The 14,477-nt window shown below is 39.5% G+C and overlaps 1 protein-coding gene across 1 annotated transcript in view; it reads left to right on the top strand.

Moving 5' to 3' along the window:
* GGH (gamma-glutamyl hydrolase) overlaps positions 1-14,477 on the top strand; it is a 28,733-nt gene that overhangs the window by 10,400 nt on the left and 3,856 nt on the right. The window contains exons 4-7 of the mRNA XM_028533908.2: positions 210-294; positions 3,280-3,418; positions 5,800-5,906; positions 11,474-11,564. Coding sequence (XP_028389709.1) covers positions 210-294; positions 3,280-3,418; positions 5,800-5,906; positions 11,474-11,564 — 422 coding nt within the window. The remainder of the gene's footprint in view (positions 1-209; positions 295-3,279; positions 3,419-5,799; positions 5,907-11,473; positions 11,565-14,477) is intronic.

Here is a 14,477-nt window from a genome sequence, read left to right as displayed (position 1 = left end):
GAAGTTTAGGAAGAATATGCACAAAATATTCTTAAGTATAGTAATTTACAAATGAGTAGGATTATAAATATTTCATTTTTTTGCCATAGTTTTTTCATTTTCTGTAATGATCTTGCCGCTATGTCATAAGGAAAAAGTTGTTTTAAAATTGGAAGATCGGTGTCTGTAGGGGTGGGGTTGAAGTGCACCCCTGTCTGGTGTTGTTTCAGGGTCCTTTTCCCGGGAGGAGGTGCTGACCTCAGGAAGTCAGGCTATGCTCAAGCGGCCAAAATCTTTTACAGCCTTGCCATAAAGGTAAATATCAGTTGTTGCTAATTATTTCAGATGGGTTTTTGTAATTTTCCCTGGGGATAGTTCCTTTTTTGAGCATATGGTAATGCTTCTCTCACGGTTAACCCTGGCCTCATCACCCCTCCTTGCTCTTTGAGGTGCCTGTCTTGAGCAGCCAGTGGTGGCTATTGCTGATTTTCTACTTAATTGAATCCTGGGCTCCAGGGGACCCTCAGAGCCCTGCTGATGGCCCCTTGCTATTTGTGCCCACTAATGTGAACCAGGTCCTCCAGGTGGCTTAATAAGCTGTTTTTGTTATGTACCGGGCATTGTTCATATGTTATTAATTTTCATCTCCTCTTAAAAGCTGCTCTTTCTCCGACTTATTCCAGCCTATGTGATGTTTCTTCCCAGTTACCTTAACATCACTTTCAGTTACCAAGTAGAGCCTCTTGACTCCTTTGTAATGTCTCACCTTTGAAGCATAGCTCAGACTCTCGCTATTTCTCTGCTGAACTATTAACAGCAGCTTTCTAATTAATAATGCTGGATCTAGTATCTGCTCCCTCCCCCATAAATATTTCTCTAAAGAACTGCATTTAGCATATGAAATACTTGTTTGAAAACTTTTTAATGGCTAGTCCCAATTACCAGTAGTCTTTCTTAGCCTTTTGCTGAAAACTGATAGTGTGTCCACAGCCCGCCTTTCTCAGCCTTTCCTTCTGCAGGTCACTGAAGCCAGGATGGTATTTCCAGCACAGACTCTTTGTCCTCCTGCAATACTTTCCAATCTTGTTAGTCTGTTTCTTTCTACTCCATTCTGATTTACATCTCTGTTGTCTCTCCTGGCTGAGGCTCTGTCTTTAGAGATTTCTCTGCCTCCTCCAGCTGCAGGCGTCCCACTCTCCCTTCACTTTTAGAGCACTTTGTTGCAGACTTGTTCAAACATTTTTGTCTCCTACTCTGTACTATGACTGGGTCCATAACCTTATCAAGAGGCTTGTAATTCAGAAGACAGAATATCTTGAAGTTAGCTGTTCATGTCTCATCTGATTTCATGGTTCTGACACCCTCTGAGGTGTTCCTCATTTCATATTGTATGGTTCATGTGCTTAGTATTTGCTCAAAATTTAAAAAAAATGAGTGAACACAATTGAAATTTTATAATGTGATTTAAAATGAATTTGAGCAATATATATGAACATTATAAATTAGTCATTCTTTGTTTTCCTACTGGAGATTTATATAACCAGCTTGCTCAATTAAAAAAAAAGAGCCACATAACCTGTAAGACTGAAAGATCTATTTTAAAAAGTGTTACCAGCTACTTGAGGATTTCAAAACAAAGGAAAAAGCTTAGCCACTCAGAACTCCTTGTTTAGCACCAGTCACTGGGGTCCACTGGGCCCTCATTGCAGAGGCTGTGGGAAGTGAGTAGTCTGTTGGGTCTGCTCAGTTCCCCTCTGCGCCTGCTGCTCTGCTAGGCTGCGTAGAGAATCACGGCCAATGAAAGGTGTGCTTCCAGCAAGTGGAGACTTTACGTTTAGTTGAGAAATTGCATTTGGTACACATGGAAACAGAGCACAGTCAAACCCTCTTTTGTATTTATTATACGTAAATGCAGTAAGACCCTTCCATTTAACATGTACAATTTTAACTTCTAAAAATAAAATTTTCCAGACCTGTAGATAAAATGTTAAAAATCTTACCTTGGGGGCCCTGGGTGGATGACTCAGTTGTTTGGAGCATCGTGCTGTACAGCAAAAGTTGTGGGTTCATTTCCTGGTCAGGGCGCATACCTAGGCTGCAGGTTTGACCCCCGGTCAGGGCATATAGTACAGATTGATGTTCCTCACATCGGTGTTTCTCTCTCTTCTCTCTCCCTTCCTCTCTTGATAAACAAACAAACAAACAAACAACCCATATCCTCAAGTGAAGATTAAAAAATAACTCTACCTTGGAATAGAAAGTATAGGAATTAATGTAATTCTCTATTTTTCTCAGTGAGAAACAAAAAAAAAGAAACAACCCAACAATTTCCTCATTTGAAATGAGTTATCAGTAGGTTACATTTTATAGTTTATGCAGGAAAACAGCTGTTTTTGGAAACATTATAAAACTCATTTTTGTAACTAATAGCACATATGGTTTTCGTGCAGTTAACCAGAACACTCAGTTGCTACAGTACTTTTTCCCCAGTCATGCTAGTTGTTGTGACCTCCTTTGAAGAAACCCAGTGCCAATAAGAAGTATAAATAATAGGTAAAAAATAGACAGGGGGATGTTAAGAACAGTGTGGAAAATGGAAAAGCCAAAGAACTTATATGTATGACCCGTGGACATGAATTAAGGTGGTGAATGCAGGTGGGGGGGGGGGTGCAGGCTGGAGGGGAATAAAGGGAAGAAAATAAATGGGACAACTGTAATAGCATAATCAATAAAATATATTTAAAAATAGAAGAAGAAGAAAAACCCCAGTACCTTTGCACTTTTTTAGTTGACAACTTTTACTCTATAAAAATCTTTTTTGTTCAGCTTTTTCCTTCCTTACTATTCCTTTCCTTCCAGATCATGAATTTCACCTAAGTTAAATCTAATTAGCGAAAGGTGGTAAAGTGCAGCTATTAGTATATGTTCTGAGATAATGGGGGAAAGAGTGTGTTTAAAGCCAGACAATTATCCAAGCAACAAGATTTATAGAAGATTGAAAATAGGCATTTATCAGCCATCGTCTTTGATATTTATAGTCCCTAATTGTTACTTGTATTATTGGTAGTTGACTGGCAGATGTCAGTCTCTTCCCTAGCACAGCTGAGGTTGGATAGTTTGGTTGATTAAAACTGATTATGTGGGAGGTTGGCCTGAAGAGAGATTGTGATAGCCTGTTTATGGAATCTGGAAAATTCTTGAGAAATCCATATATAATTCAGGTGCTTCCCTTGTAATGACATACCAAATATATCATTTTTGTTTTGAAAAGTTTGAATAAGATCCATTTCTCCTTCAAAGAGTTTTGATGGTGGAGACTATTTTCCTGTGTGGGGTACATGCCTTGGATTGCAAGAGCTTTCATATCTGACCAGTGGAAAGTACTTATTAATCCACACAAATACTGATGGAATTGCAATGCCCCTGAACTTCACTGGAGGTAAGAATTGTCTTCTTGACCCTTTAAAAATATTAACTGGGCAGGATTAGTAAGTAGTATATATTAAGTAAAAAATGCTCATTCTCATGCTCATGCCCTGCCTGGGTGGCTCATTCAGTTAGAGCATCATCCCGTCCATACACCAAAAGGTTGCTGGTTTGATTCCCAGTCAGGGCACATACCTAGGTTGCTAGTCTGATCCCCTGTCCCAGCACATTCGGGAGGCAACCTATCAATGTGTCTTTCCCACCACAATGTTTCTCTCTGTCTCTCTCGCTCTTCCTCTCTCTCTAAAGTCAATAAACATATCTTTGGTTGAGGATTTAAAAAATACTCATAACACTTACTAATTTTAAAATTATTTACATGGACTGAAAATGTGAATGGTCACCTTTGTACTTGTTATGAGGGTGGTTTTTAAGGAATTTCGAATTTTGTGAACTCATTGCTTCTAGTGTTATCAGGACCGGGCATGAATAAAACTAAAATTGGACCTGGTTTTGAGTCCCAGCTTTGTTACTGTTGCTGTAGGGAATCCCTTAACCAACTTAACTTTAATTTCATGATTTGTAGCACAGTTTTCCTCTTAAAGTTTTTTTTTGGGGGGGTGGTGCTGAGTATTAAATAAAGATTATGTTTTCCAGATACTGTACTAAGCCCTTTAAATACAATTCTCATAAATGTTAGCTGTTATTATTATAGTGCAACATCTTTTCCTTGTCTGTGTACTCTCTTTCAACCCAGCTGGGGTGTACTGCAATTCAGTTCTGGCACTAAGCGCCTGGAGCTAGTGCAGACTCCACAGCTAAAGGGTGTCTCCCTGATTAAATTGCCCTTATTTCAGACACTAGCTTCAATTCGTGATCCCAGGCCACCCACACTTCAGGTCAGCTGGCCAAAGATTGGAGAATTCCCATGAACCCTCTTAGGTCCCGTAATTCATTAGAATGACTTACAGAACTCAGGAAAGCACTATATCTATGTAAGTTTCATTATAAAGGATACACCTGGGATGAGGTGTGGGAGAGAATGCAGAGCTTCCACACCCTTTCCCTGTTGAGTCAGTGCACATCACCCTCCTGGCATATCAATATGTTCATTAACTGGAAAGCTCATAGCAGTGGGCTTCAGTGTTAAGCATTCTTATTTGTGTTTTCATTGTAAAGTCATGATTAATTAAATCATTGGCTATGGGATTGAACTCAGTCTCTAGTTTCCCTCCCATCCCTGGCTCAGATTCTTAAACTTCTCTAATCCTAGGATTTGTCTTTCTGATGACCAGCCTCAGTCTGACCCTCTCAGGGGCTTACTGTCGGCCTCTGCATTAGCAAGCATTGCAGACACTGCTATCCCTCAGGAAAGCCCGGGGGTTTTAGAAGCTCCCTGTCAGGAACTCAAGAAGCCAGACAAATTCTTTATTATACTACACTGTAAAAAGATAATGATTCTTCTGGTTACTTGATCTGCGAATCCTCAGAATTTAATACTACCAGCTGTTCTGTTCTCATAAGCATTTTGGATGGAAAGCAGTAGTAGTTATACATGGAACCTATAGGATGCTCTATACTTTTCAAAGTTCCTCCTCACACCATCTCACTTAAATCATTGTGAGAACCCTGTGGGAAGTGTATGTATTAGGTCAGTCACTTTTGGTTGTGTGTGGTAAAAACCCAGATTTTACAGAAAAAGGAATACATTCCACTGAAGTGAGGTATCTTCATTATTCAAGGTACTGGGATTCTGATGGAAGCCTTTAGCTCCCCGAACAAGGGCCTCATTCAGGGACCGCTGGCCTCAGGGCCTTCAGTACCATCAGGAACTTCTTATCCCTTTGATGGTACTTGTGTCTGAGTGTCAGACTCCAGAGGCTTCAGAGATGCACATTGCTACTTTTAATCTATTTACTGAATAGAAAATTCTTTGCCTGGTAATTAAAAGAAAATTATCTTTCCTTCATTGTTGGTATAGTTAACCTTTTAAGTCCCAGATGCCTTTGAAAATATGTTGAAAGTTCTGGATAATTTCTTGGGAAAACAAATACATACAGATGTGGAAAATCTTACCTGTTTTTCAGTGCTATCTAGAGAACTCAGGATTCTTTTGCTCACTCTATGGCTAGCCTGCTGTTTAGCATATCAGAATAATTTTAGTTATTAATGTATTAGTACTTCTAGAAGAAAAGTACTTAAATATGAAGCATATTTGAATTTGTATGATAAAATAACTTTATAATTGACTAGCATACCACTGTAGAAATGATGTGTTTTGCTTAGTTATCTTCATTATATCTTAGTAATGAACTCTCTTTGGCAAATAGTGACTTCAGTGGATTTAATTTTTGCTATGTTTAAATTATTTCCCTTGTACTTAAATTATTTTAGATGTATTGAAGAGTAGAATGTTCCAGAATTTTCCTGCTGATTTGTTGCGGTCATTAGCAGAAGAGCCTCTGACAGCAAATTTCCACAACTGGAGCCTCTCCATGAAGGTATCACATTAATTATATAATAAAATTAATGCAGAGGATCCGAGATGGCAGAGCAGTAAGGGGAAGCTACACTAACCTCCTCCCAGGACCAATCTGGAATTAACTAAATTGTAGAGAAAGCATCCTGAATAACCAACTGAACACTACGGGAGAGAAGCCTTATAACCATGGACAGATAGAAGAAGCCACTTCACCACAATGGGAATGGTAGGGAGTGTGGCGACATGAGAGGGCTAGCTGGGCCCCCAAGGGTAGCAGCTGAAGATCTGGAGCAATATTTTAATGGCTGGGGGCTCCCTCTGAGAAGTGTGAGGTCTAAACACCAAGCTGGGCTTCCAGCCTACAGGACCAGAGCCAAAAAGGAACCCAGATAACATCCACCTGTGAAAAGCAACAGTGTTTCTGTCTACTAAGGAGAGATGTCTGGAGACTCAGAGAGCCTCCTGAAGGGCCAATGTACAAAATTTCATTTGCAACCATTCACCATGGGCTTCAGCAGTGAGAGGCCAGAGTGGACTAGAGATACTTGAGAAGAATTGGGGGTTGGTGGCTCTGGGGAGAGAACTGAAGGAACAACCATCAAGATCCCTGTGCTGAGTCATTCCCCATACTGCAGGATCCATCTTGCTCAGGCAGAGCTCTCATCCAAGTGGCATCAACCTGAGGGGAAGCAATATCCCTGCCCACAGGAATTACTCTGCCCCACCATGTGGTGTTTAAATCGCTGTCAGTTACATCTTGATTAGTTTAATGATTGACCAGTTTAAGGACTGGTTAGTTTAACAAGGCAGTTGAAAAATATTAAGCAGCCAAAATGGGAAGACAAAGAAATGGACTCCAAATGAAAGAACCAGAGAATTCTCCAGTAGAATTAGATGAAATGGAGGCAAGCAATTTATCAGAGAGTTTAGAGTAATGATTATAAGGATACCAGAAAGCATGAGAAAGGACATAGAAACCATAAAAAATGGCTAGTCAGAAATAAAGAATGCGACATCTGAAATAATACACTGGAAGGAATAAACAGTAGGTTAGATGAAACAGAGGATTACATTAGTGATTTGGAAAACAAGGTAAAACAAGATAAAAAAACACACAGACAGAGCAGCAAAAAGGAAAAAGAAATAAAAAAAGTGAAGCAGAATAACATCCTCCTGATGGGAATACCAGAAGGAGAAGAGAGTGAGCAAGGGATTTAGAACCTGTTTGAAGAAATAATAACCAAAAACTTCCCTAATGTGGTGAAGGAAAAAGACACACAAGCTCAGGAAGCTCAGAGAGTCCCAAACAAGTTGGACTCAAAGAGGCTACCTAAGACACATCATAATTAAAATCACAAGGCTTAATGAAAGGAGAGAATCCTAAAAGCTGCAAGAGAAAAGCAGATAGTTACCTACAAAGGAGCACCAATTAGACTGTCATCTGATTACTTACCAGAAACATTTCAGGCCAGAGGGGAGTGCTTTGAAATATTCAAGGTGATGAAAAACAAGGACCTACAACCAACACTACTTTACCCAGCAAGGTTATCATTTAAAATTAAAGGAGAAATAAGGAGCTTCCCAGAAAAGAAAAAGCTAAAGGAGTTAACACCAAACCAGTACTACAATAAATGTTAGAGGGCTTGCTTGAAGAAGAAGAAGAAAAAGGGAAAGAAAAAAGAGGAAAACAGTCAAACAATAAAATGGCACTACATATGTATCTATCATTAATCATCTTAAATGTAAATGGCTTAAATGCTCTAACCAAAAGACAGAGGGTAGCTGAATGAATAAGAAAACAAGATATATATATATATATATATATATATATATATATATATATATATACTGCCTCCAAGAGACCCAGGTCAGATTGAAAGATACACATGGACTACAAGTAAAGGGTTGGAAAAAGATATTTTATGCTAATGGAGAAGGAAAAAAAAACTGTGGTAGCAGTACTTATATCAGACAAAATAGACCTGAAAACCAAGGCTTTAGTGAGAGGCAAAGAAGAACAATACATAGTGATAAAGGGAACAATCCAAGAAGAGGATATAACTTTAGTATACATGTATGCACCCAACACAGGGACACCTAAATATGTAAAGCAATTCTTGTGGATATAAAGGGAGAGATCAACAGAAATACAGTCATAGTTGGGGATTTTAACACCCCATTGACTTCAATGGATAGATCTTCCAGGCAAAAAATCGATAAGGATACAGTGGCCTTAAACAGCACACTAGATTAAATGGATTTAATTTATATCCTCAGAGCATTCTGCCCCACAGCAGCAAAATATACATACTTTTCAAGTGTACACGGAATATTTCCTAGGATAGACCACATGTTAGGACACAAAACAAGTCTCAATAAATTGAGGAAGACTGAAACCTATCAAACATCTTCTTTGACCATAATGGTATGAAACTGGAAATCAATCACATGAAGAACACTGGAAAACACTCAAAGACATGGAATCTAAATAACATGTTATTAAACAATGAGTAGATCAACAATGAGATCAAGGAAGAAATTGATAGATGCCTTGAAACAAATGAAAATGAGGACACAACAATCCAAAATCTGTGGGACACTGGGAAAGCAATCCTAAGAGGGAAATTCATAGCATTAGAGGTCTTGTCTCAAAAAAAAAGAAGAAAGAGCTCAAACAATCTAACTTCACACTTAATGGAACTTAAAAAAGAACAACAAAGCCCAAAGTAAGTAGAAGGAAGGAAATGATAAAAGAGCAAAAATAAACAAAATAGAGTACACAGATAAATTCCTAGAAACATACAATCTTCCAAATCTAAATCAGGAAGAACAAGAGAATCTGAACAAACAAATTATACCTAGTGAAACTGAAGTAGTATTTAAAAAGCTCCCAACAAACAGAATCCCTGGACCAGATCACTTCACAGGGAATTTGCCAAACATTCTAAGAAATAACACCTCTGCTTCTCAAACTAGTTCATAAAATTCAAGAGGAGAGAAGGCTTCCAAGCTCATTTATGAGACCAGCATTATCCTAATTCCAAAACCAGATAAAGACACCACAAAGAAAGAAAATTACAGGCCAATATCTCTGATGAACATAGATGCTAAAATCCTTAACAAAATATTAGCAAACTGTATACAGCAATATGTCAAAAAGATTGTACACCATGATCAAGTGGATTTTATTCTGGGAATGCAAGGTTGGTACAACATTCACAAATCAGTAAATGTGACTCATCACATATATAAAAATGAAGGATAAAAACCACATGATCATATTAATAAATGCAGAAAAAGCATTTGATAAAACCCAGCAATGATTTATGATAAAAACTGTCAGCAAAGTGGGAACTGAGGGAACATACCTAAACATAATAAAGGCCATGTATGACAGACCCACTGCCAGCATCATACTGAATGGGCAAAAACTACAAGCATTCCCCTTAAGATCAGGAACAAGACAGGAATGTCCTCTTTCGCCTATGTTACTCAGCATAGGACTGGGAGTCCTACCCACAGCCAGACAAGAAGAAGGATAAAAGACATCCAAATTGGAAAGGAAGTAGCAAAACTGTCTATGTGCAGATGACATGATTCTGTACATAGAGAACCCCAGAGATTCCACCAAGAAACTATGAGAACTGATAAATGAATTCAACAAAGTATTAGGATACAAAATTAATATCCAGAAATCAGTTGCATTTTTATATGCCAATAACAAACTAACGGAAAGGGAAATTAAGAAAACGCTCCCATTCACAATTGCTTCAAAAAGAATAAAATACCTAGGAATAAGCCTAACTAAAGATGTAAAAGACCTGTACTCAGAAAATTATAAGACACTGAAGAAAGAAACTGAAGAGGATGCAAGTAAGAGGAAGCACATACCATGTTCATGGATAGGAAGAATTAACATCATTAAAATGTCCATACTACCCAAAGCAATCTATAGATTCAACACAATTTCTATGAAGATTCTAATGATGTATTTCACAGAACTAGAATAAATATTCCACAGATTTATATGGAACCACACAAGGCCCCATGTACCAACAGAGATCCTGGGAAAGAACAAAGTTGGAAGAATCATGCTACCTAATATCAAACTGTATTATAAGGCCATAGTAATCAAAACAGCATGGTACTGGCATAAAAATAGTCCCATAGAGCAATGGAACAGAATATAGAGCCCAGAAACAACCCACACCTTTACAGTCAATATTCAACAGAGGAAGCAAGCACATACAATAGACTGAGGATAGTTTATTCTATAAATGGTGTTGGGAAAATTGAACAGAGACATGCAGAAGAATGAAACTAGGCCACCTTCTTACACCACACACAAGACTAAATTCAAAATGGATCAAAGACTTAACTGTTAGACCTAAAACCATAAAAATCCTAGAAGAAAACATAGGCAGCAAAATCTCGGACATTGCTCATAGCAATTTTTTGTGGGATGTATCTCCCCAGGCAAGGGAAACAAAAGAAAAAATAAACAAATGGGACTCTGTTAAACTCAAAGGTTTTTGCATAGCTAAGAAAATCATCAACAAAATATAAAGACTACCCACAGAATGGAGAACATATTCACCGATACATCTGATAAGGGGTTAATATCCAAAATTTACAAAGTACTTGTAAAACTCAACACCAGAAAAACAAACAGCCCAATTATAAAATGGGCAAAGGACCTTCTCCAAATAGATACTTCTCCAAAGAGGACATATAGGTGGCTCATAGACATAGGAAAAGATGCTGAACATCACTAATTATCAGAGAAATGAAAATTAAAATCACAATGAGATGCCATCTCACACCTGTCAGAATGGCTACCATCAATAAATCAACAAACAACAAGTGCTGGTGAGGAGCAAGTGCTGATGTGGAGAAAGGGGAACTCTTTTGCACTGCTGGTGGGAATACAGATTGGTGCAGCCACTGTGAAAAGCAGTATGGAGATACATCAAAAAATTAAAAATGGATCTGCCTTTTGACTCAGCTCTCCCACTTCTTGGAATATATCCTAAGGAACCCAAAACACTAATTTGAAAGACATAAGCACACCTGTGTTCATTGCAGCATAATTACAACTGCCAAGATATGGAAGCAGCCCCAGTGCCCATCAGTACATGAGAGGATAAAACAGCTATGGTACATTTACACAAGGAATACTAAGCCATAAAAAAAGAAAAAAAAATGACCCTTTCAAACATCATGGGTAGACCTGGAGAACATTATGCTAAGTGAACTAAGCCAGTTAGAGAAAGACAAATACCATGTGATTTCACCCATGTGGAATCTAATGAACAGACTGAATTAACAAGAAAAATGGGGAGAGACTCAGATGGAGAGCAGGATGACAGCTGGTTTGGGGGACAGGGTGAGGGAGTGGAGGGATTGAGTAAGAAAGAAAAAGATCTCATGGGCATGGGCAACAGTGTGGTGGTTGCTGGTTCACTGGGGTATAGGGGACTAAATCGTAATGTAAAAAAATAGAATAAAGGTTAAGTGAAAAAAAGAAATTCATGCACTTAGATTAATTAAAGGAGTAATTATTTTTGTTTTATTTTTGTACTCCAGAATTTTACGAGGAATGAAAAATTAAAGGAGTTTTTTCATGTATTAACTACAAATACTGATGGCACAATTGAGTTTATTTCTACAATGGAAGGTATGTATCACTCTACATGGACACTTTTTTCACATATTATGTTTATGTTAATCTTAATTTTACAGTTGTCTTTTTTATGAATAAAACCATGTTAACTTTGGGGCCTTAAGAGAGAAGTGAGTACACTTTTGGAGACAGGAATTGTGTTTTCCCATGTTCCAAAGCATGTGGTGTACCTGGGTCATCTTCTGGTATGGGATGGTGAAGAAGGGAAGCAAAGAGACTGATGAGATAAATGGAGAAAGTGGCTTCTCATTCTTTTATTTTTATTGAATTTATTGGGATGACATTGGTTAATAAAATTATGTAGGTTTCGAGTGTACAATTCTCTAGTACATCATCTGTGTACTGTCTTATGTGTTCACCACCCAAGGTCAAGTCTCCTTCCATCACCACTCGTCCCACCTTTACCCTCTCATGCCTTCTCGCATCTGCTCTTCCCTCTTGTAACCACCTTACTGTTGTGTGTGTCTGAGTTTTTCTCGATCTCCTCACCTTTTTCACCCAGCAGTATTGTGGGGTCAGCACTGTGACGCTTTCTTCTCCAGGCAGCAACAAAAGATGTAACTGATGTACAGAAAAACATTTTCCTAAGTACATTGGTGAAGTGGCAAGACATTAAGAATACTCGGGCCCAGACCTCCAAGAGCTGAGTGGAGTATTTAGGTGGGGCCACTTGGAAGGAGATGATGGGTTGATTTCTCCTGGAATCTGGAAAGCAAAGAGCACCAAATGTCTCTGCTTGGTTTTGAACCAAGAAGCTATTGGATGTTAGGTGAACAAGACGATCACTACACCGCAGAGACCTGGCACTGGGGGAGTGGGGTGCCTTAAGCATTCTTAATGACAGGCTCGAGTGTGTCTGCATTGTACTAACTGGGAAGTTGGAGAAATCTCAACTCAAAAATTTTGTTTCTCAGACTGATAGCGACCCTCCTCCTCCCACATGCATGGCAGAAGCAAATAGTAAATAATTCTCTGTGGGGGAACTTAGGTTTATCTCAGACTGTAAGGAATTACCATATTATGAGGTTTTAAGAAAAGTGAGCAATTCATAGCCAGAAAATCACAAATGAATAAGGAAGCACCATACCGTGAATGAGAATTTGCAGAAACAATAGGCAGGCAGCCTTTGAGCTGATGAGGCTGGTGAGTGCTAATGAGAAGCCAGGGTACTGTGCAGAATAACCTGGAATAAATTGGAAGTAGCTCGGGTTATTCAAAGATTGGCCATATCACTGGCTGTCTTCTATGGGGAGGTCAAACCCCTAAGGGTTTAGATGCAATATCTGGGGAATCCTGGGGAAGGTTGGTCAATCCAATCTGAAGTGGATGTATCACCTGAGTTTATCATCTTCTCTTCAGCCATGTCTCCCCTCCTGTATTTTGTTGTTTCAGTCAATAGCATTGCCATTCAGCAAATCATCTCAAGTTAGAATCTGGGGGTTGTCTTTGACTTCTGCTCTCATTCCCCACATCTAGAAAATTCATGCCACCTTCCACTCCCCAAATTCTCCTTAGATATATGACTTCCTCTGTCTCTGCTCCGACTCGTCCAGACTCAGTGTTAACCACCTTGCACCTGGACTGTCGCATTGCCCTCCTCACTAACCGCTCCCCAATTCCACCTTCTAGCCCGCCACTGCTGATCCCCCCCGAACTGCCCATCTGATCACACTGCTTGGGGAGCATTCCACGGTGGCTCTTCAGCACTTGGAGGATAGAGTCTAGATTTACCAGGTCATTTACTCCATGATGTCTCCCTGCCTGCATCGCTAGCCTGTATTCCTGTTGGTGCATGGCCCTCCACATAGCAACATTTCTTGCCCCGGTGTTTTTCCTTATGTCTGTCCTCTCTGAAAAGCTTCCCTCCTTCCTGCTCCTGATGAACTCTTGGCTGTCCTTGAAGACTCAGGTCTGGTTTATCTCCTGGAGGCCGTTGTACCCATTATTCTCCCTCTCCGCATTTTCAGCACCCTTGCTTTCTACTTGCTCCGTGCTATCTAGGAATATCTGTTTTTGCATTTAGTTGCTGATGTTCTATCTTTCCCCTGTGACTAAAAGCTCATTGATGGCTTGGACTGTGTCTTATTATTCTTTGTATTTCCAGGACCTTGTATAAACCTCAATAGATGTTGAATGAATGGCCGATCATTTAAATGAAGGCGTATTGGGTCAGCAGGCAGGCAGTCCGGCCCCAGGGTGCCTCTGCTGCTGGCCGTCCTGTCACGCCGAGCTCCTCCAGACATCTTATCATCTGACACATGCCCGCACACCTGCTAGATGGGAACACCTGAGATGCTCTATAATTTGCATATTTTCTTTTCATTCTCCACACTTTTGTTCTAAATTAGTAAAGTAGAGCATGATTCCTGCAGTTTTCAGGAATCTACACTGTTCTTTTAATAATGTGCTTGACTAAAGAGGAGTGACTCTCGCCTGGTGATTCTGTCAGTATGTATGTGTATAGCTATTCACCACCCATTTGTCTGTCTGTCTGATAAATCCTTGTTACATTTTACTACTTAAGACCCTTCTTATTCTGAATAATACATTTTATGTCTCAAAGAAATATGTTAGATTATCTTCTTCCAGTTCACTGTGTGTAACCATTAATTTTCTAATCACCTCACCTGTGCGTCTCCTGCTGCTAACTTCACACGTGGTCCCGGACGAGAGAGAAAGAAGGTGCAGTCACAGGGTGGTAGAGAGACGGGAAGGCGTGGGATAGGGTGACCAGAGCCGCTGGCTGGTAGGTGGTTTTCTCTTGTGACCCCCAAGAAGGCAAGGATAAAATAGGTCACAGGTATCCTCCTGTGACACGATGTGCAGTGACAGAACCCTGCGCTCTGCGAGAGGACAGTGCTCTTTTCCCTGCGTGGTTCTGCTCTCAGCTAATTCTCTTTGCTTCTG

This window comes from Phyllostomus discolor, chromosome 7, assembly GCF_004126475.2.
Source record: "Phyllostomus discolor isolate MPI-MPIP mPhyDis1 chromosome 7, mPhyDis1.pri.v3, whole genome shotgun sequence".
Lineage (NCBI taxonomy): Eukaryota > Metazoa > Chordata > Mammalia > Chiroptera > Phyllostomidae > Phyllostomus > Phyllostomus discolor.
This window is presented reverse-complemented; position numbering and strand designations above follow the sequence as displayed.